General features: G+C 32.7%; 2 protein-coding genes across 15 annotated transcripts; one reads left to right on the forward strand and one right to left on the reverse strand.

The window, feature by feature from the left end:
* Positions 1 to 1,979: 1,979 nt before the first annotated feature.
* LOC145791041 (kirola-like) lies at positions 1,980 to 19,618 on the reverse strand. The gene is made up of 2 exons (XM_082870688.1): positions 19,334 to 19,618; positions 1,980 to 2,605 (listed from the first exon to the last, which is right to left on the reverse strand). Exons 1-2 carry the CDS (start codon positions 19,518 to 19,520, stop codon positions 2,340 to 2,342), a joined length of 453 nt encoding a protein of 150 aa, XP_082726814.1. The 5' UTR covers positions 19,521 to 19,618; the 3' UTR covers positions 1,980 to 2,339.
* LOC114292277 (two pore calcium channel protein 1A-like) lies at positions 2,638 to 17,063 on the forward strand. 14 transcript variants are annotated; one of them, XR_014330679.1, is made up of 20 exons: positions 2,639 to 3,115; positions 4,648 to 4,698; positions 6,102 to 6,351; positions 7,909 to 7,977; positions 8,659 to 8,722; positions 9,239 to 9,279; positions 9,378 to 9,542; positions 9,843 to 9,907; positions 10,131 to 10,221; positions 11,416 to 11,467; positions 11,684 to 11,787; positions 12,180 to 12,395; positions 13,454 to 13,484; positions 13,566 to 13,624; positions 13,788 to 13,861; positions 14,543 to 14,604; positions 14,695 to 14,723; positions 14,860 to 15,160; positions 16,564 to 16,597; positions 16,749 to 17,063. XR_014330679.1 is itself a non-coding variant. In XM_082870693.1 (11 exons), the coding sequence occupies exons 7-10, from the start codon at positions 9,492 to 9,494 to the stop codon at positions 11,431 to 11,433; spliced, it is 225 nt and encodes a 74-aa protein (XP_082726819.1). In that variant the 5' UTR covers positions 2,652 to 3,115; positions 4,648 to 4,698; positions 6,102 to 6,351; positions 7,909 to 7,977; positions 8,659 to 8,722; positions 9,239 to 9,279; positions 9,378 to 9,491; the 3' UTR covers positions 11,434 to 11,467; positions 11,684 to 11,788. The 14 variants fall into 14 exon arrangements, 1 of the variants encoding a protein (XP_082726819.1); XR_014330682.1 differs by lacking the exon at positions 14,543 to 14,604 and having other exon boundaries at positions 2,640 to 4,537; positions 6,274 to 6,351; XR_014330681.1 differs by lacking the exon at positions 14,543 to 14,604 and having other exon boundaries at positions 2,640 to 3,115; positions 6,274 to 6,351.
* Positions 19,619 to 22,307: the final 2,689 nt, after the last annotated feature.

Here is a 22,307-nt window from a genome sequence, read left to right on the forward strand (position 1 = left end):
TGGCATACCCAAACATACCTAGTACATACCCACGTCATACCATACCTCAGTTGAAACAATATTTTCTTCTACTATAGAGATAACACTCCTTTCACTAGATTTCTTTTTTATTTTTAGTTTTATACTTAGTATGATTTTAAAATTAAACAATGGTTTGTAAGTTATTTTATATATTGATATTTAATTTTGATTTATACTTTTACATTTGGTATTAAATGTTAATTATAGGCTGGATCTTAACAAATTAAACCATTTAATTAATTTTTACATTACTCTAAATGAAAAATAAATAATTTTTTACAAACGTATCAAGTCGTACCCGTACCCGTACCCGTACCTGTACCCGTACCCCGTACCCTACTTTTTTTTTTTTTTAATATTTTATATTTTACCATATCGTACTAGTACCCCAGTACTTCTACCCGTGCTTCATACGATTTCATTGAATTAGGAATAAAATTAGTTTTACAGAATTCATCCACAAAGAAGAATGGATTTCACTTGTGAGCTCTACATAGTAGCATATGGTTTCCACGGTGGAATGGCAATGGGTGGTGCAGGGCCGGGGATTGTACTCCCCGTTCTCGATCCCCGATGGTGAAAATTTCCTCGGCCTCGTTCCCCGATTGGAAACCTATCACCGGCCTCGCTCCCGCTCCCACCCCCCGCCACCACCCCCACCCCCACCCCCTAATGGGGATTGGGTTTCCAAGACCCTGAATATTCCTTTGCAAAAATAAATAAATAAAAGCAAAATAGTAGCTATCACATCATCATCAACAACAATAACGAAAAATCATCATCAATGATCATCATCATCAATATCAACAACAACAAAATATATCTATATCTATATCAATGATGTTGATATAGTGAAGATCTTGAGAACCAGTGTATATATATTATCTCAGATCGAAAGAACAGTGAGAGATGGTTAGAGGGCGACCAATGAGAGAACAATGGTAGTAGATCTGGAGACAAGGCAGCAAACGGAGGTGTGAGAAAGAGAGAAAGAGAGAGTAGTGGTGGTGCCGGTGACGGTGGTGCGATCAGCAGCTGACGATGGTGCTCAGAAATGTTCATCGACTGAGATCTAAAAGGAGCTCTCTGTCGCCAATCTGTCTCTAGACTTTTTCGTCGTGGCTTAGATCTAGAAGGTGCTTGTGCTCATTTATCTCTCTCACAGAGAGTAGAGAGAGAAGAACAAGAGAGAGAGAGAGAGAGAGAGAGAGAGAGTTGAGAACTTGTGATAGATATTAGGTTACCTATCACCGTTCTTGGCCCGAAAATATCAGGGATTTAATTTTTAATACCAGCCCCGGTCCTATGGGGATCATTTTCGGGAAAAACCCGTTCTAACTGGAGTCGGGGGTCCGGTCCCCGTCGGGCTGGGTTCAAATTGCCATCCCTATTTCCACTTTACTTTCTTTTCTATTTTTTTTATTTTTTTTATTATAACTAAAGAAAAAACTGTTATGTCATCTATTAGGTAAATAGATTATGTGCAAACAACACAATTATAGAGTTATTTAATGAGTTCTCAGTAATTATGCTAACTCAAACAATCAATTGGTTTACACCCCAATAAAAAGTTTATTGATCCCATTCAAAGTTGTGGGCTTCTGTATTTTGTATCAATAAAATTTTGTTTTTATGTTGACATACATTCAAAGTGTGTGAAAAAAATTAAATTTAATATATCATGTTTGGTTTCAAGAGAAATAATTAAAGAAAAGACTGTATATTCAATATGTTTAATGAAATATATGACTTTGTGACCTAGTGACATGAAAACTTAGATACTTGCAAATGAAAAGTTGAGAGTTCAATTCTTATTAAGAGCTAATTTAATAATTAATAATTGATTTTTACCGATAAAACAAAGAAAAAAAGATTGTAAATACACATATATATGTCTATTTTTGTATGAGAGATTAACAAAGAGAGATAGAGAGAATTCTACTAATAAAAACTTCATCACCATGAAAATTAACAAATAAATTACAATATTAACTGATACAAAAGTAGCCACAAAATAGATTATATATGTAAATTGTTAACAGTCAATTCATCTAAAAACTTAAGTTATTAAAGAGGGCATTCTAACTTATGCTTATCCCATGCTCATGCATATTTGGCTAATAAATATTAGGAACTAAATACACGATATTCGTGCATTGATAATACCCTCTGCAACTTAAGCTATTAGAGAAAAGAGTTAACTTATTTATATACTTATTTATTTATTTTATCTTACACACTTACTTAGAAGCTTCACCACACTGCAATTATTAGATGATAAGATTGACATTTGACACACATACACCCGAAGGTGTCTATTACTTGAGATGGTGAGTCTCAATATCTTTGGTGACATTGATGAGGAAATCCATCAACGTATTTGGATCTTCAACATTCTCGCTCTTCTTCTCATACTCAAGAGTCCAGGTCACCAAGTTGTTTTCGCCCTTCGTATCGACATGGACAGTGCCTTTGAATGCCTTGTACAGCTCTGTGAGATCTCCATCAATAACCTTGAAGGTCACTGACTTGTTTTCCTCATCTATTGCTTCGACAACCTCCTTAGCAACCTTCTTTTTCCCATCTCACTACAAGAATTTACACATTTGGCGACCACTTTTGCCGACCAAAAAAAATTTGGTCGCAAAAAAATGTCATTTGCCGACCAAATTAAAATTTGGTAGCTAAAAAATTTGTCTATTACCGACCAAAATTTTTTTGTTGCAAATAAGTCATTTTTTGCGACCAAATTACAATTTTTGTCGCCAAAACTCTGGGCGGAAGCTGTTTGATCTTTCAGCGACCAACATAATTTGGTCGCTGATACCAAAACGACGTCGTTTTGGTATCTAAATTCGCACACAGCCATTAGCCGACTAACAGGTTGGTAGGGGATAATTTACTAATTCAAACACATCTAAATCAGAAATACGCCTCTTTCACACACCTCAGTCGAATTTGATCAAAGCTCAGTTGCGCCATCACCTCACCTTACCGTCGACCTTGCCGTCCGCCGTCGTCGTCTCTCCACCGTCTGCGCCTCCGTCCATCTTCGCCATTTCTGTTTCGTCTTCGCCATTTCTGATTCATCTAGGTATTTTTTTCAACTTATAATAGGAAATCTCTGTTTATATCTCTGTGTCTCACGTTTTCTCTTTGATTTCCATTATTTGGATTGGCCGCCATTGCTGCTAAGTGCAGGTGAGCTTTGTTTATGTGTATTTTGGCATATGTCTGTTTGGTTGCTGAGAAAATTTAGGAAAATAGAAGCAGAGAGTTTAGATTTTAAATCTGATAATGTATTTTTCGTTGCTTTTTAAGCTTGTGAGTGAACTGAGGAAAACTGAGAAAATAAAGTTTGAATCTTTAGTGTCTGGTTCCCTACCACTGCGCTGGATTGTCTGGATTTCTTTTTATTTATTTATTTTGTATTTCTCTTTCTTTATGTATATTTCATAACTTCCTATATCCTTCATTGCTGATAAATTTAGAAATTGAAGAGAAAATAGATTCTGTTAGACCAAAGATTTAAGATTCAAACTCTGTTTCTTTGATTACACACGTTTTCTCAGCAACCAAGCGGGTCATTCTTAGATTTTGGGCGTAGGTTCTGTTTTCCAAGTATTGTTTGTTTTTCAGGTTGAGTCCTTTGTCATTTCTATGTATTTTTGTATGATTTCTTTGTTCAGATAGTTTGAATTCAGCTAATTTTTTATTTGAGTATTGTTTCTTGCTTTCGTTTGTTCTTTTTTCTCTTATTTTATGTTCTGAAAAGATGAATGTTCTTCACCAAGATTTTAAATTTTTGGTCAATATCTGCCGTCTGAAGGGTGTTCCCCTTTTGATTTTTTTATGGGCTATTGCGAATTAGGGTTGTTTCAGATTTTGAGTTTTTACTTCTTCGACAATGTAGATGCTTTCCAATTCTGTGTAACTTTGGTTTTCTCCTTATTTTATATTTGAGAAATCTACTCACCCAAATTTTTTGTCAACAAATCTCCCCAAAAAGGAAAATTGTGTTTGAGATTTAGTTGGTGTATTGTAGGGTCCATGCATGGAATGAATCTGGATTTTAATGTTTTTGGGTAAAATTCTGGATATAAATTTTGGGTGTGTAATATTAGTGTTCTGCATTGTTATAGTAAAATGAATGGATCTTGTTTCTTTTTATTTATTTATTTTATGGTAATTATTTAGTTGTTACTTAAAGATTCTTTTGAATTGAGTTTTTAGTGTTTCAGTTGTGGTCCTTGGGCAGAACTGAAACTCTTTTATGTTGTTCTATGCTATGTTGGGATATTGTATTGTGAGGTGGGGTGTAAACTGTGTCTCTGTGAAAAATGGTTAATTAAAAATATCAAACAAGTGGAGAATAAATGACTTCCTTTCCTTTAATTGTTAATGTTTGTCAGAGCAAACCTTGCAAGCTTTCACTGAAAGTAACTAACTGCTCTTCTTTCTTCTTTTTCTTTTCATTTTTTTTTTTGGGGCGGGGTGCTTTTCCAGACCAAATATGGTAAAACACTCTTTGCTAACCATCTCATATTTTCTTGATATGTAAAGTTCAATTTATTATGCTTTTTACTGCTTTACTCATAGGTTGTGCTACCTTTTTTTCCCCTCCAGATTACCCTTATGGGATTCATGTTCTTGGTCATATCTACATTGCATAGCTATGTGAGTTATTTTCCTTCTCTTACTATGCATTTGCTTCTCTGTACTGCATTTTAAAGTTTATTGATTAATGACATCTTTATCATGGTTTGCATACTTCTTTTCATATTTTTCTCCTTCTCTCTAGTTTTGTTTTCCTTTTTTTTCCCCTTTCTTGATACGTGCCACTTTGTTTGATGAGAACATCATAATATTAATTCAAATCTATTGTATTGCAAACATGTTGTTTCTCTTAATCATAAGTTTTCAGCGGTTTGTATCCCCAAGATTTGGTGAAGACTAATTTAATATCCTTCTTGTCATTGGGTAAGAGGAAATGAGGTACTAAAGGTCATTTTAAAAATAAAATATTGAAAGAAAATAAAAAGAAGGATTTATCAGAGAAACAAACTCATCTTTGCCCAATTTAGGAAAATCTTAATTATTAAATATGGATCAGCTATAAATTCTTACTTTCACCATTCAGTTCTATATGGAGTCATATTTTGGGCTCCAGTGTAGACAATCATGCCTTTCCACTTGACCTTTCATTTGTTCTTTACAGCTTTCCTCATTTCTTTGTGGCACATTTAATTCTGATTGAAATTTCATTGGTAGCTCAGAAATCAAAAACTAAATTTTACTCAGTTGAACGAAAGAAAAATAAATAAAGAATTCTTTACTCAATTGAACAAGGTTTGTGTTCGTCCTGCGCTGGACCGCAAGAAATGCATAAGACTATATTTGTTTATCTTTCTAATGCTAAGCTTATACTTGGAAAATTCTTATAGTGCTTTTAAAGTTGTTCTTTTCGACAATTTTCTTATTTGGATTGTGTTTCTTCATCATGATTGATACATGGATGTCTGTGTGATTAGATTATTTTGAATTAAATGTTTGCCTGATGACTCTAGATGACGGAAAATTTCATCACATGTTCTTGACACATTAGTTTCAGATTTGAATTTTATAATTTAGTTTAGTGGAAGATCAACAAGGGAAAAAAATCAGTTTAGTTCTAGTTCATACTTTGATTATATTTTGGTAGTGGAAAATTCAATACATTCACTATGAGACTGTTTTGAATGTGAACTTACACACAATTGAAATTTTTTTGAAGGATCAAATGTCCTGAAAAAGTCGCAAAATGTTCTATAACATTCATCTCTTGGATGTAGTGCTGAATATGGGCCATGGAACCGTGACAATTGAACTAAATGCAGATTACAACTGAATTAACATCCTGAATCTTAATATCTGTAAAATAAATAATGTGTAATTTTTAGAAAGTATGTGTTTGGCAAATGGGCACTTTCGCCGCCGAGCTAATTTTCATCTAAATCCCTGGCTCTTATCTGATAGAAAAGATTATGTTTTTTTTTTTATTATCATTTATTGTGTTTGTCTAATGAAATGGCCTTTGATAGGGCCACGTGGAGACGAAGGATTCATGTAGCCGATCCCATTTGATGGGACTTAGGCTTGGTTTGGTTTGGTTTATTTACTGTGTTTGAGTTTTAAAGTAGTTGCAAAATATCTTGACTGACGATTTTCTTTGATAAGTGTCCCTTTCATTATTTTCACATGTAAGTGTTGCAGATATATTCACCTCGCCTGGATTCAATTCCTCCTAGATGGGTCCTTTTTGCACATGGGTTGCTTCTCTTCTTATATCAGGTCTGCTTAAATTTCCCACAAGCAGTGTTATCATATGCTTCTGTCCTGCTATGTGCTTGCAGTTTATGTTCATACTTGCTTGTCTTGGATGGCTTGATGAATTATACCATTCTTATTGTCTTTAGTAGAAAGTAGCAATTCAATAGCATAAGGCATGAGCGTTATGTGATTTACTTTCATACAATGGAGTTTAAACAAAATTTCTGTTATTTTATTTTTATTTTTATGTTTTTGATACATGGATCTAAGTATCTTTTCAATAATATGAAAAAGGTTGTCCTCTCTCTCGCTGATATTGTTTTGGTGCCTATATATAAAAATGCAATTTGAACCTATCTACTGGTAACCTGCCAGACTTTAATGGTTTTTAATAAACTGATTCGCTCTATGTAAATACTTTTGCAATGTGCAGAAAATTATTGTAGTTGCTGGAGAAACTTATTCCCAGCAAATGATTGTAAAAAATTCCCATCTCTGAGAGTGAAACTTACATGAGAGTAGAATTTATACATGTTTCTTAGTTTTAATACTTTTGCAATGTGCAGCAAATGATTGTAGTTTGTGGAGAAACTTTTTCTAAGCCCATACATAGGGATGGTAATTGGCAAGTTGACCAAATTTCAGGGTAATTTCACCAGACATCAAAAGTTTGATCTGCAGTCATTGAAGCCATGCAATCTGCTGCTTAGGGCTACTTTTTTGTATATGGAACTTATATATGGCTCTTAGTTTTATTAGTTTTGTGATGTGGGACTAGTGATTTCAGTCATAGGACAAACTTAGATAAGGTAAATGGCTTCAGCTTGGGTATAGAGTTTTCATTTTGTAATGTGGTAAACATATTTCTGCAATTTTTTATCCCACACCGCACCAGGGACAGAAAATGGAGGGCTGAGCCTTATATGAAAGGAAGTAACATCCTTTGCTTCTCAAACATCTCATGCTTAGTGAGTTACACGTGCTAGAGGCAACATTCAGGTGAAATATTGTGCGTTGGTCACGGACTATGGAAATATTTAGAAGTTCTGCTAAATGCCAATCGGGCCCTGCTCTTTTTCATCTATTTTATTAGCCCTGACCTGCTTCATGCTATTTCAGATTCTGATTTCTAAATAGATTTGAAAATTTTAAATTTGATATGATTAGACAACTCTTTGCCTATGTGTGTAGATAAACGTGTATATATATATGCTTTCACATTTTACCTGTACTATGGCTGCTTGATTTGCATATACAATTCTATTCTAGAATTAGTTAGATATATGTTGCTTTTAAACCTCATTTGCTCAGCTACATTGGAAAAACCAATAGAATGAAAATGTTTTTGTGATCTTTCTATATATGACAAACTGTTTCCCATAGAGACATACTTCATTTTTACCTTTTGGTTTTGGGAAAGAGAAAAGAAACATTATTTACTTCTTTTCTGTGACTGTTGTGTTGGATTTTCTTTCCATTAGTTGGTCTTTGGATGGGGAGTTTAACTTAGGAAGGAAAATACCATTCTTTTTTTTAGGCGGTATTATACTGTAATAATATTATTCCATTCTTTTTCAGGTGCTGATTGGTGGGCTCAACCTTTTGGGAAGTCTCTGCCATTTCTGAGCTGGGTTCCGTTGATAAATGGTATGACCTATGTATATCTAGAAACAGATTTGTATGACACAAATAACTTGTAGCAAATTCTTTTGTGCCTATGTTGTTGATCCTGTGTTTATTGCTCTTACCTAGCCAACTTACTTTATTTGTTTGTATCTGTAGCGATTTACTTTGATGCCCTGAGAAAAAAAAAAAAAACTTTTGACTTTCTTGATGCCACCATGTAGTCTTTAATAGAGTACTGTTCCATGTTACATGTGAATGGGCTGTACATTCCCAAAGTCATAGATTGATGTTGTAGAATAGGGTTTGAGTTGCTGATTTGAAATTGTTGGTAAGAATTATAATCACATTGCAGCATCCTTGGCGTCATTACCATCAAGGATGCTATTCTTCTTGTGTTTGTCGGATGTGGGCTGAATACATGTCCATATTACTCAGCTGTTCTTGAAATATTTAGCGGTTGCACATAATTACATCAAAGATTATATCTTACACGCTATATATATATTTTTTCTTTTTTCTTTTTTCTTTTCTAAATAGCATATCCTATTACACATGGCAGGCTTCATATGAGCAGGATTATTTTGGTCTTGAGTTTTATGACATTTTTTTGCTCATGCCAAAGCTCACATTCATGACTTCTTAACTGTTTCTGGGTGATCATCAGCTTGATTTTACTTTATATGGTGTTCTGCGTTTGTGCAGCGTGTACAATGTTTGTAAGGTTGTTCAGGCGAGGAAAGGAAGCATGTTACTGGCGTTGGCAATGGTAAACCTGTTACTATTAAAACTTTTTAAGGCAACAAAGAAAATCCGATAATCATTTAAAAAATTGAAATACGAAGGAGGACAAGAAGTCCACCAAAATCAAAAAGGGAAGAAAAGTAAGAAAAATAAACCAAAAAACCAAAAACAAAGGTTCTCATGCTCTACAAATACCATTCCAAATCCTAGAAATTAAAAAATGTGGAATCTCTTTAAAGAGCCTTAAAAACACAACTGCTCCCAAATTCTATCCTAATCTTCTACATTCTCCTAAAAAACTTTATCATTCCTTTCAAGCATAATACCCCAAAGACTGCACAAGCCACACATCTTCATAGAACCCAAGCCCTTCTATTTGATCCCAATCCTCCTCTAAAATCAATACAAAACATAAACTCACAAGAGGACAGAACGACCCAATTGACCTCCACCAAATGAAAAACATAAGCATTAATATTGAATGCTTTGTCTATCATTTCTCAAGTTTCTAAATAGATGTATTGTCACTGTTTCTTGTCAGCTTTACCTGTTTGTTGTGCTTGTGGGAGGAGTCCTGATATGGTACATAACTATTCATGCTATTTGTTTTTCACATGCTTAGCTTGGGGATCATATTTGATCATTTTTGTTTTCAATATGGTTGTTATTTCTTGTGCAAGGATTATTTGTCAATATGGTGGTCTGCATGATCTGTCTGGCTTCAGAAAGATCCTCTGCTGATCGGTCTGGATGGTCTGCATGATCTGTCTGGATGGTCTGCATGATCGGTCTGGATGGGCATCATATTTTGCATTCTATGCATCTATTGCTCTCTTGGTTTACAGGTAAAACAGGTTCTATCTTCACCTACTTCCATTTTGTTCTCTTGGCTTTTGTGTGTAGAGACAGTTTTTCATGTGGCCTTTGTCGTCCTAAATTTCTGCTTAGTTATGCTTAACATTTCTGACATCTTTCACTTTCAGAACAAAACATGGAACTCCTTATTCACCTAATTTGAATTCCAAGTCATGTCAAAAGCTTTCATGTGGTCTTCAATTTTATTTCTTTTTAGTTGACTGATTGTCTTTGTCTGCAGTATAAAATTTAACATAATTTGTCTTTCATGTGTCTTCTTTTGCTTGCAGATATTTGGTGGTCTAGTCAATGCTGGGAACCCCAAATTAGAAGGAACAGATCTTTCTGATAATGAGTATCCTATGCCATTAACTTAAGAGTATTTTAATACACCTTCTGGAACATGCGTTATTCAATCCATAGTTGTTTTTGATAGAATATTAATGATTTACCTACATTTACCAAAGACCTACATCTCCAAGAGCTGACATTGTTATTTTCCTGTTCATTGCACTTTCTAAGGTGTTGTCTATGAGTTAAATTTTAGTTTTGTGACTCAGTTTTCTTGACAAAGGAAGCTACCTACTTTTCAATTTCACTGACTACCCAAATGGAATGGTGACACTTTTCAATTTACTAATAATGGGAAACTGGCAAGCCTGGATGCAGGTAACACTAGTCTGTCACGATCATCTATATCTTCTCTTCATTCATACTGCTCTGTGCATGACTGAAGAATATGTCAACTTGTCTTTGCAGTTCACTTGTGATTTATGTTTACCTAGTTAACTAGTGAAAATTATGCCCTTTGTGGCTTGTTCTTATTTGTTCCATATCCTTGTTAGCAACCGAAGGTTTTGGTGCCTTGTTTATCTTGAGCTAACAATTAATCAGGATGGCGCACCTTGCAGAATATACAAAATTGTGTTTCCCACAGGACTAAATTGTAATGTGATACAAATCAAAAAAATTTCTAAACTCTGTCCCCAAAACAACTTTTAAAAACTACTTTTCTAAAACCAAACCAAACATACCCATACACTTTTTATGCACTCTGGAAAATTTATATAATTTTTTTCTTTCTTTCTTTCCGTCTTTGTTTGTTTGTTTGTTTGTTTTTCTTTTTGGGCTCAAAATTAGTACTGAATTGAAGGTTGACATTGCCTTAGGTTATTGTTGACTCAAGATGTTATGCTTTAACTACCTAACGTATTAAACTGCTTCCTGATTACACTTGTTTTCCTTTTCTTTTGTATATATATATAGAGTTTAGAACATCCACTTGCTGCATAGAAAAGGAGGCAAAAGTATATCACCTTTTATATTTATGAACAAAAACTCATCATAATCAGTATGATCATATTGATGCAGAAAGATTATAAAGATGAAGTATCATATTATCAGTTGAAAAGAGATGCCATAAATCAATCTCCCTTCTCCTGTGCCATGTCTACGGAACATGGTGAATTTTTGGAATTTTATTTTAGGAAATGAGATGCTACAAATCATTCTCTCCTTGACCATGCTATGTCTATGAAATGCAGTGAATACAGTAACTCATTCCTTTTGTTCTGTTGGTTCCCTGTCTTCTTGTTCATCTCTTTAATGTGGTGGCAATGGGTTTTGTTGTTTGGAAGCCTATTTCAATCCTCCAGTTCATCTTTATTGGATTTGATTATAAAATAAGCTTATTGCTTTGGAACAGCTGAGCTGTAAATACTAGCCTATTTCCATATCCTTGAATTGAATGCCTTGATGTCTTACTGAGAACCACATGCTTCTGTGATAACAATTTTATAGCTTAGAATTGCTACATTTATGGGATTCGTTATTAACTCTTAACGATTTATAAATTTTGTGCAGAAATATGTACTGCTTTAGCTACCAGTATGGTAAACTGGAGCATCTAATGAAGGTAATCTTTTATTTTTTCGGAGGCCAAGCAAGTGCCACAATCTCTACATTGCAAGAATCGGCAATTATGTTTTGAAGTTTGATTCATTCTTAGTTTTATAAACAGGATGTGGTATTAATTGTTAGTTATATTTATTTACTAATTTGGCTTGCATTATGCAGAAATCCAATATTTCTGGCTTGAAAGTGCTCTTATTATTTCTTAATAATTTGGCAGGTCCATGAGAAGGATGTAATTGGTATCACACATCACTCCCATAGAAACCTTGTCGCGACATATAGCGAAGACTACACGATGAAATTGTGGAAGCTTCCTCAGTGGTTGGTGTTTCTGCTGTTAGTCTAAAACGCAATTTAGGTTGCTTTATTTATTTTCATTTTTCTTTTCTTTTTTTCTTTTAAAGGCTAGTTTCCTACTAGTTATTTTGCCTTCACTACAGGAAAAAAGGGTTATGGTGGCATTTTTTTAACGACGTTTTTTAAACGTCACTGTTATTAACTTTTAACGGCGTTTTTTAAACGCCGCATATTCTTTTAACCAAAACGACACCGTTTTATAATAGGAGGCGTTGAAAAACGCCTCCGAATGCGGTATACCACACGCGCCTTTTCAATCCTTATTTTGTATCTGGGCCCTCTCTCAACCCATACGCATACATCATTTGGAATCTGAGAATCTGAGCCCCTCTCTCTCTCTCTCAACCCTCTCTAAGCTCCATCGAAGATTCAGATATTCGAAGCTCCATTGAAGCTCCAGATCGAACCGATTTCGAAGCTCCGTCGAAGATTCAGAGATTCGGTGATTTCCATTGAAGATTCAGATATTCGAAGCTCCATCGAAGCTCCAGATCGAACCGATTTCGAAGCTCCATCGAAGCTCCAGATCTGACCTCTGACCTCTCGATTACTCGCATTTCAAGCTTAAATCGGTACTCTCTCTCTCTCTCTCTCTCTGCATGAAGCTACATAAATAGAAAGTTTCATTTTCAAGATTTCATAGAAATCATCTACATGAAGCTAATATAAACATGATGGAAAATTTAGAGTTATATTTTATGCCTCTGTTTCTGTGTGCTGCTCTGTTACTTAGAAACTATGGATCTTATGTAGATATTTACTTAGAGTTGTATGAAAATATTTACTTAGAAACTATGGATCTTATGCAGATTTAGCAATATTAAATTTGTCAAATATACAAGCCTTTGTCTGCAGATTTAGCTCTGAATTTTTAGTTTATATTTATGCCTTGCACTCTCAGTTTGTGTTTCTTTTACTATCAAGGAAGCTAAATGAACTAGAATGTCTCTTGATCATGGGATTTAATTTTTTACTATTTTATATTACCAACAGAAGTTGGAACATGCATTATTTTTCATAAATGATTTAGAGATACATGTTCGAACAAAACTAGTTATCCTTTTTTTTTTTATAAAATTTTTTATATGACTATATTAAAATCATAACTTTTTGTTGTTCATGGTTGGTTTCCAGATGAGTCCATTGTAAAATAGATTCTGATTCAGTGGAGCTCAAAACTTTGATTTTCGTAAAATCTATCCAGTTTTTTTCATAACATCTTATATATATATATATATATATATTGAATGCCATAGGAATTCTGATGTTCAAATTCCTTTAGAACATCAAAAGCAAGTATCAGCTTGAGCAAGCATTATATTTTGGTTAATATCACTATGATAGGAAAACCTATACCATTTCAGAATGATACTCTACTCTGGTTCATTGATTTGTTTACTCTATTACTTAGTAAATGCTTGTGATGTAGACAAAGGCGGTAAGAATTGTACAATGCTTCTTTTGCAATGTAAAGAACTCTGCCACTATGATATGTCTTAGTATATTGGGTATATGTGCATACATGTGAATGCGCACAAAAGATACACACGCAGACACGAAAATGCAGGCTTTTGGTATTGAAACTTCATAGACACTTCTTATTGTTGGAATTGTGTTTTTGCATATTCAGGATCCAGAGGAAGCTCATGCGAGAAGGGGAGGTGAGCTTCCTTCGTCTGGTAATTTTTTGTTTTAGATCTTGTTAGTGTTTGAAATAGTTGCTTGTTCCATTGGTTAACCAGCTCCATGGACATTTGATCCTGAACTACTGCTAAAATGTCTCAAGACTTTGAAGAATCAGGTGAGTAGCTATTTATGTTGAAATTGTAGATTTAGTTCATAGACTTATGGAAATTCTTTTACGGCTCTCTTCTATAGTACTTTGGAATTTATTGCTTATAGGCAAGAATAGCATGTATGCTTTCTTTCCTCATATTGAGTTCTGATGGTTATTTCTCTTTCAGGGATCAGTTTACGCTCCTTCATTTGACCATGGTGTTGGAGATCCAATTGAAGATGATATTTTTGTGAACCTTCAGTAAGTATTTTTCTTCGTTTGGGTATACAATTTTTTCTTCTTTTGGATATACAATCTTGTTCATATCTTTTGATTTTCTAGGAATGAAATCCTCATCAATGTTATGGAAAGGAAGCCACTAATAATTTTTGTTTTTCCTCTACCTGTACCTAAGTTCCAAAAAGATCTTAATAAATGTTTATAGGGCAGATCACTTGAACTGTGTAACAGTTTTCAAACTAAAGTTAATTGCTATAAATATATGATTTTGACGATGGTAGCTTCATATGTAATCTGCTTCATCTGCAATTTCATAGTATATTTGATAATGGTGATAAAAAATGAGGAATACATTTCTAAAGAGTAATGGCCTAACAAAGATGTCTCCACTTCCTGTTCTCTTTCCTTTTTGGAAAACTTTCGTAATGCTCCAAGTGTATGTTTTGTTGAGATGGCTTGGACTCTGGCATTTATGTCAACATGGTGACTTGACTTAGATCTGTATGAAGTTGCACTTTATAAACAAATTATATTTTGTTTGACGGCATGTTCAACCCTTGTAAAATAAGCTTGTAGTAAATTACTATCTCGCTAAATGAGCTGGGAAAAATAATTTTTCCTCTTATTTTGTGGCAACATTAAATTCAGAATTTTGGGGACTTATTTGGGATAATGTCTTTTGGATGCTGATTTCTTTCAAAGGTTCATCGAGGTTGACATTGAGACAGCAATGCAACAAGTTTTAAAGAGACATGTATTGACCGGTCTGCATTTGTATATTGTTAATCAACCACTTGTTAACATGCATGATGAAAAGGATTGGTGTGTGTTGATTTTATTTCTGTGTATTGTAGGAAAACCTCCAGATGTTGCTAAATGGCGGGTAAGCTTGATGTCATGGTGCTTATAACTTGCATTGATGGTTTATTGATTCTTGTCTATTACTGGTTCCACATTACTTAATGTACCCCTAAGTTTTTTGGTTTTTTGAAACTTATATGACCAAATTAATCATGCAGATAGAGTACAATGACCGGCCTAATGCAGAGCTAATTGACAAGTCCAAGAAAAATGCGAATTTGTTAATCAAGTCGATTGATTTCTGTAGTTGAATCCTATCTATAATTAGAACAGAGAAAGAATTGACAAGTTCAGTTCATTCGTGTTCACCATTTGAAGCAAAATGATGAATGACAGTCTAATGGCGAAGTCATGAACAAGTTGAATATAAATGGTCATGAACAAGTTGAATAAAAATGCAGATACTGACTTGTTTAAGTTAAGGTGACTTGGAGAACAAGAGTAAGAAGCGACTGCAAGGTTGGTGAATCTTGTTTCTTCTAAAGTTAATATTGAAAATATAGTAAATTTATGTATTTATTTTTGGTTATACAAATGGAAACAGTACGATTACTTTTGTCATTATATAGTTTTAATGTATATATTGTAAGTTATTGATCAAGAATTTGAAACCGGTTATATTTCTTTCTGATTGTAAAAGTGGCATAGATAGTGCAACTTCAAAATGGAATAGTATTATTGTTTATAAAATGTTGCATGACAATATGCCAGCCAGTTATGGTCCTTCAGCATAAAAGGGATCACATATGTCCAAAAAAACAAACCGTATATATATTAGCTGTTTGTGCAAAATCCAAAGAGGATGATGGGTTTATTCATTTAGAAAATGGATAAACCATTTGGATTTGGTGGGTCCAAGGCAAAAGTAGTGCTCATTTTTCCCTTAATGTGCATGATACATGCCTTAGTATAAATTGGTGGCTTTTGCAGCCTAACAATTAAATTGTTTGACAGCATCAGGACGGTAGCATTCACTATGATTTGCTGTACTACATTTATATATATATATATTGAAGGGGAAATTACATGGCGTAAATAATTATCAAAAAAGTAGTAATTTTTGTGGGGGTGTCATTTTTGCTTTGTTTGACAACGTCAGCCTAACAATTTTTACTGTCTGGTATTTTTAAAAAATTTGTTTGTCAAATGCCTGAATATGTAGTTGCCGTTGTTCCTATCAGTTAATACCATCTTCTTTTCTTTTCATTTTTAAATTATGATTGTTCTTCAAGTAAGTTATCTTTTTGGACCAAATAAAATCTAATTTTTCATGATAACCCACACCACTATATATATATGAGTAATGCAATTCATCACTGTCAGTAGGAGTAAATGCTGATAGTGTTTCACAATTGAAGAGTGTTGTATGGAAAGAACGGCTGGAAGGTTATTCTCTCTCCATGTCCAATGTTTATACTTAGTTTTTCTGATTTCTCTTGAACATGTACCATGAGTTTTGGTGATCATGAAGGGAAGAATGAAAGACCGTCAAAGTTTATGACGTTGGGTTTACCACTATATGGAACGTCACTTGCGCCATTCCTCGAATTTATGTGCTATGTTATTGCCTATTGGGAAATTGGAAAGTAAGAAATATTTATTGTGCTGAAGGGCCCACTTCGGGTGAATTGCAAATTTTAGGTCATTTAAAGGGAATGGAGCCTTGATAGTTAACTATGCCTGAATAAGTTCATGTTAGGTCTTTAATAACTCATCATTTGTAAGATATGCTACCTAGAGAAGTAATTAGTGTCTGATATAACTGCTCAACCTCCAATTAGCAATCATTGAATTGTATTTGTGTTGGAGTAGGATTTGACAATGACACAGGTATTTAACTTTTTTGCTTATCTTACTGGCAGGGTTGTTATGACAATGACACAGGTACAACAACAGGTACAGTTTTATTATGCCAACTAGTTGTCTCAATATGATGTACATGTTTATAGGATTTAATTGATTTTTGCGAAGATACGGGTTTGCAATCTAGTGTTGCTGCCACTATCATGCTTCTCTGATAAATTTTCCAATTCTGTTTCTTTATTAGGTGCCTTACATCACTACTGCTTTGATGGATGCGAAGCTCGGCACGGAAGGGCGTAAGGATCTTTTTGATTGGCTATCAAGGCAACTTAGTGGATTAAAACTTAGAATATGAATTATGTATTGTGTGGAATAGTTAATGAATTAAAACTTAGTGGATCTTTTTGATTGGCTATCAAGGCAACTTAATGTATTGTGTTGAATATGAATTGAAAACTTAGAATAGTTGTATTGTGTCGAATGTTAATGAATTATGTATTGTGTCGAATGTTAATGATTCAGTTAATTTGAATGATACTTTAAAATTATTGGTTTATTATGGATTGATTGAATTATAACATCATTACAGGTGTATTGTTTTCCTGCTTTGGCGACCAATTTATTAGTCGCGACATCCAAAATAATTTTTTTTCGCAAAAAATGACAATTGCCGACCAAGAGTTTTGGTCGCAAAAAATACATGTATTGCCGACCAAAACAGCTCTTGGTCGTGGAATCTCACTTTTGCCGACCAAAAGTTTTGGTCGCGAAAAGACACAAATGGCGACCAATTTTTTTGGTCGCGAAATGTGATAATTAGCGACCAAAAAATTTGGTCGCGAAATGTAATAATTGGCGACCAAACTTTTTGGTCGCGAAATGTGACAATTGGCGACTAAGAAATTTGGTCGGAAAAATATCACTTTTCGCGACCAAAGTGTTTTGGCGACAAAATAAATTAGTCGCGGTAATTAAATATTTAGCGACAAAAAATTTAGTCGGCAAATCCAACTTTTGCCGACCAACCAAAATTTTGGTCGCGAATTACTTTTGCCGACCCTCAATTGGCGACCAAAGTAGCGACCAAAAAAATTGGTCGCGGATAACTTTTGCCGACCAAAAATAGACTTTTAGCGACCAATTTTTTTGTTGCCAAAAGTGTTAATTCTTGTAGTGTCTGCACCATTATCCAAAAATTTACCCGGTTCAAGAAATAGATTAAGGTGTGGTTTGGAAACAAATTATTTTTCTAATTTTTTAATTTTTTGGTTAAAATATGAGATTAAAAAAATTAATATATTTGGAATGATTTTTTAGTTTTGTATAAAAAGATGTGCAAAAAAATTAAAAAAAAAATAGAATCTTTGATTTTTTGATATAGATTGTTAGTTTTTTAATTTTTTTAATATCTTTTTGACTTTTAGGCTAAAACAATAAATTGCCAAACAAGGCCTAAATGTGAGGTTTTTTATTTTTATTTTCAATAATTGTTTTGTATTATTAGCAATTTATGTGAATATGAGTAATTGAATTTTTTTTTTAAATGATCAATAAAACAACATATATATTTCTACAACACGATTTTAAATAACTATCGGGATATGAATTGATTTTCTTATAAATCAATCATCATCAAACATTATTTACTTATATATAAATAGCAATATTAAAAGTTCAAAATCTTAATATGTAACTGATGTTACAATACAAAACAATTGATATTTAAAACTTAAGTAAGAATTATATGACTGACACCTAAGAATGAGATTGTATAAGAGAGATGATGAGTACACCATTAGATTCACAAGAGCATGGTCTATAAGAACACAAAATGCTGGTTCATATATAAATTCATTTTTTTCATTATAGTTCCAAGAGATGACAGTGCCAACATGTCCCCAATCACCTTCATGCAAATCAACACCATGTCACCAGGGGACATGGTGGAGATATGGTGTGGTTTGTGTCTAAACAGTTCATGGAACAAATCACCATCAGACTTTATCTATAACTGGAAATTTGAATCTTATCAATTCTTTATCATCTTCTTTTTATTTCTTTTTCTCTTTCCATTTCCTATATCTCAAATCCTTCAATCAAACACAATCTAAGTTTCATTCCCCATCGATGACTGGATTGGCCTTCTGAGTCAGTTGAGTCTAACCTAATTTCAACCATCGCAGTCAAATCCATTCATCATCGAGTAGATTAAAGCGTCCTTTAGAAACAAGCTATTTTAGTAATTTTTTAACTTTTTATGAAAAAATGTACAGAAAAATAGAGAAAGTGATGTGACAAGTTATAGTGACTTTTTCACTAAAACTGAAGGTTGTCAAACGAGGCCTAAACCTACCGATCAATAGATTATGGACTGGGGCACTTAGAGACCAGGACCTGAACTTTATTATGGACCACAAATTCGCTCTTTATCTATTTTCATATAGGTTCTAATAAGTAAATTTATTGCTCAATAGATTCTATGATAATTGATGACGTTTTTTTACCAAATATTATTAAAAAAACGTCACTAATTATTAATTTTTAGTGACAATTTAAAAATAGACACAAAAATATCACTAAGTATAAGTTTTAGCGACAATTTAAAAAATCGTCACAAAAAAAAAATCACTAATTTTCAACTTTTAGCAATAATTTAAAAAATTCGTCACAAAAAACGTCATTTATTGTAAATTTTAGTGACAATTTATAAAAATCGTAATTGTAAGTGTCCACTTATCTTTGGTATAAGGAAAAAAGAAAGAAAAAAAAAAGACAAAGACAAAAAGAAAGGTATTAAATTAGGGTTAATTGGTGTTGGTGTAGGCTTACCATGAGTATAGTTCCAAGAAATGACAGAGCCAACATGTCCCCAATCACCTTCATGCAAATCAACGCCATGTATGTTACCAGGGGACATGGTGGAGATATGGTGTGGTTTGTCTCTAAAGAGTTCATGGAACACATCACCATCAGACTTGATCTCTACTTGCCTTACCAACTTACCAGTTAGACCCATCTCAACAATCACCCTCCCCACCAACAAACACAAAGTATTATCAAACAATGGATGATAGAACTGAAGGCAAGAGTTGGAGAAAAATAGTTGGCTCTTGAGCCTTTATATAGTGGAAAAGCTGTGAGTTGGTTTAGAGGGTAGGTATGTCATTAATTGGTCCTTGTATTTGTCCATAAAGATGTCACACAATGGCTTCTTTAGACTATATTTTATTGTGGAATTATTTTTTATGTGGTTAAATACGATGGATTATTAATAAGATTGTGAGATATAGGTTACATTAAGGAATTAGATGAGAAGAATAATTAAATATACGATATGATTATAGTTAAAATTATAAGGGATAAGTTATGCCATGAGATAAATTGAATAAATCATTAGATGGAAGGAATAAAATATTTTTGATTGTGATGAAATAAAAATATTTTAATATTTTTAACCCTTCAAGAATAACAATTATTTGAAGAGGTATAATCGTTATAATATTGCAATTCCTAACTCCAATCCTATTCTTCTTATCCCACACTCAAATATCGAATTAAAAATCCAATCCACTTTCAATCCCCTTCTTAATATCCCAAACAAATGTGTTCTTAACATATAAAGTTTATAATACATGGGACTTAATTGTCTCCAATTGGTCAAGATCGTCTAGTTCAGTCTATTATGGGTCCATTTAGTGCTTATCTATTATATAAGGAAAGTAATCTTTTTTAACCCACAAACTTTGTGGGAGTTCTATTATTCCAATCATAATTTCGTAAGTTTTTGATTTTTTTTTTTAAAAAAAAACTTTCCCGCCCTCTGATTTAAATAATATATAGATATTAACCTAAATCTCATCACCCCTACCACAACAGCCTAAACTTTGGAAAAGAGAGAATAACCTAAACCTAAAGTAGTAGCCTAAACCTTTGGGAGAGAGAGAATAACCTAAGCCTAATGCAGTAGCCTAAATCTAAACCTATCACAGCAGCCTAATCCTTACGCAGCGGCAGCAACCTACGCAGCAGTTTAGGAGAGAGATTAAGATAGAATCTTGGAAGGAAAACATTTCAAAATCTGTAAGTAAATCATTTATTTTTTAATATGATGATTATATTTTTAAATTGATTAAGAATGATTGTATTCATTAGGTTTACATAAAGTATTAACTAGTGATGATTAAGAATGATTGTATTCATTAGGTTCACATAAAGTATTAACTATTGATGATGATTAGATTGTATTTTGTGAGTGTGATTGGACTTCATTTATTTTTCAACACGGTGATTGTATTTTTAATCTATGTTTTTTTTTTGAAAAAACATATAGATTGCATTCATTATGTTCACGTAAAGTACGCAGTATTGATGATGATGATTAGATTACATTTTGTAATTGGATTTTTTAACTCATTTTATTCATTATGCATTTTAACTATTAATTAACTTAATTCGTGTTTGAGTTTTTAACTTATTATGTTTTTTGAAAAAAAACATAATTGTATTTTTTAATGACCAATTGACTTGATTGTTTTTATTATTTTTTTATTTTTTATGAACAAAAATGTGATTGTGCTTTTTTGCATTCCGTTTTCATCACACAATGATTTTAAAAAATCACACAATGATTTTATTTTTTTAAATGATTGTGATTTTTTACATTCCATTTAATCTGTGTTTTTCGAAAAAAAAAAAAATAGTGTCTTCATGTTTTTTGAATACAATCACATGGCAATTGTATTTTTAATATATGTTTTTTGAAAAAACAATAAAAAATTAGATTGCATTCGTTAGGCTCGCATAAAGTACCCACTATTAATGATGATTAGATTGTATTTTGTGATTGTGATTGAACTTAATTTAATTTTTAATACGGTAATTATATTTTGAATTTATCTTTTTCGGAAAAAAAAATTGGATTGTATTCATTAGGTTCACATAAAATACCCACAATTGATGATGATGATTACATTGTATTTTGTAATTGCCCTTTTTAACTCATTGTATTTTTTTTTTAAATGGTTGTGTTTTTTAACTATTAATTAACTTAATTCATGATTGGGCGTATTATTTTTATTTATTTATTTATCTATTTTGGATACAATGTTGACATTGTGGTCAAAGACAATACTAGTTCAATAAATCTCATTGTTCAAGATAAATGGATAAAGTTTATCTTGCGATGTCAACTATCCTATTTGAAGAATATAAGATCAAATGTAGAGAACTATACAGTTTATTATAATTATTCTTAACTTTTCAAACACAATATTATAATTTCAAACTTTTACATGATAATGGAGTTAGAATGATTAAAGATTATATTGTGTCATGCAAAGATCGTGCTTATGCATTTATCATACCTATACCAACAATGCAACGTCAACTAGATTGTGCACCGTGCATGACATTTGTTTTAAATAAAGATTGGTTTGAAGAATGTCTATACCTTTTAGAAAGTAAAAAAAAAATAGAAATATATAATATGTAAGTATAACATTTGTACTTTATAATATTTTATAAATACATAATATATATGTTGTTCATCAATTATAATGTTAACTATCATGTTGACAATGTAGGAATGTTAATGGAAGACCCACAACAATTTAGATTGTATACTTTGTTTTATTTATTCAGTAAATTTCAAACAAATGTTATAAATTCTTATTTTTATTACTTTAATTATGCAATGTCAACATTTGCTTTTAAAATGACGTATATTTTATGCTAACAATTTAAAAATATGTTTGACATAATTATAAATAGTTTTTTAAATTCAATCCCGAGCATAGTAGTGGTG

The sequence above is a fragment of the Camellia sinensis genome, chromosome 5, assembly GCF_055761805.1.
Source record: "Camellia sinensis isolate YWXY chromosome 5, ASM5576180v1, whole genome shotgun sequence".
NCBI lineage: Eukaryota > Viridiplantae > Streptophyta > Magnoliopsida > Ericales > Theaceae > Camellia > Camellia sinensis.

Excerpts from the sequence above, each read along its gene's own strand:
- LOC114292277 (XM_082870693.1), top strand. The coding sequence starts at position 9,492 with ATGGGCATCATATTTTGCATTCTATGCATCTATTGCTCTCTTGGTTTA. Across the intron at positions 9,543-9,842 it reads ATTGCTCTCTTGGTTTACAG|ATATTTGGTGGTCTAGTCAA; the intron begins GTAAAACAGGTT and ends TTTTGCTTGCAG. Across the intron at positions 9,908-10,130 it reads ACAGATCTTTCTGATAATGA|CTACCTACTTTTCAATTTCA; the intron begins GTATCCTATGCC and ends TGACAAAGGAAG.
- LOC145791041 (XM_082870688.1), bottom strand. The coding sequence starts at position 19,520 with ATGGGTCTAACTGGTAAGTTGGTAAGGCAAGTAGAGATCAAGTCTGAT. Across the intron at positions 2,606-19,333 it reads TTCTTGGAACTATACTCATG|ATGGGAAAAAGAAGGTTGCT; the intron begins GTAAGCCTACAC and ends TCTTGTAGTGAG.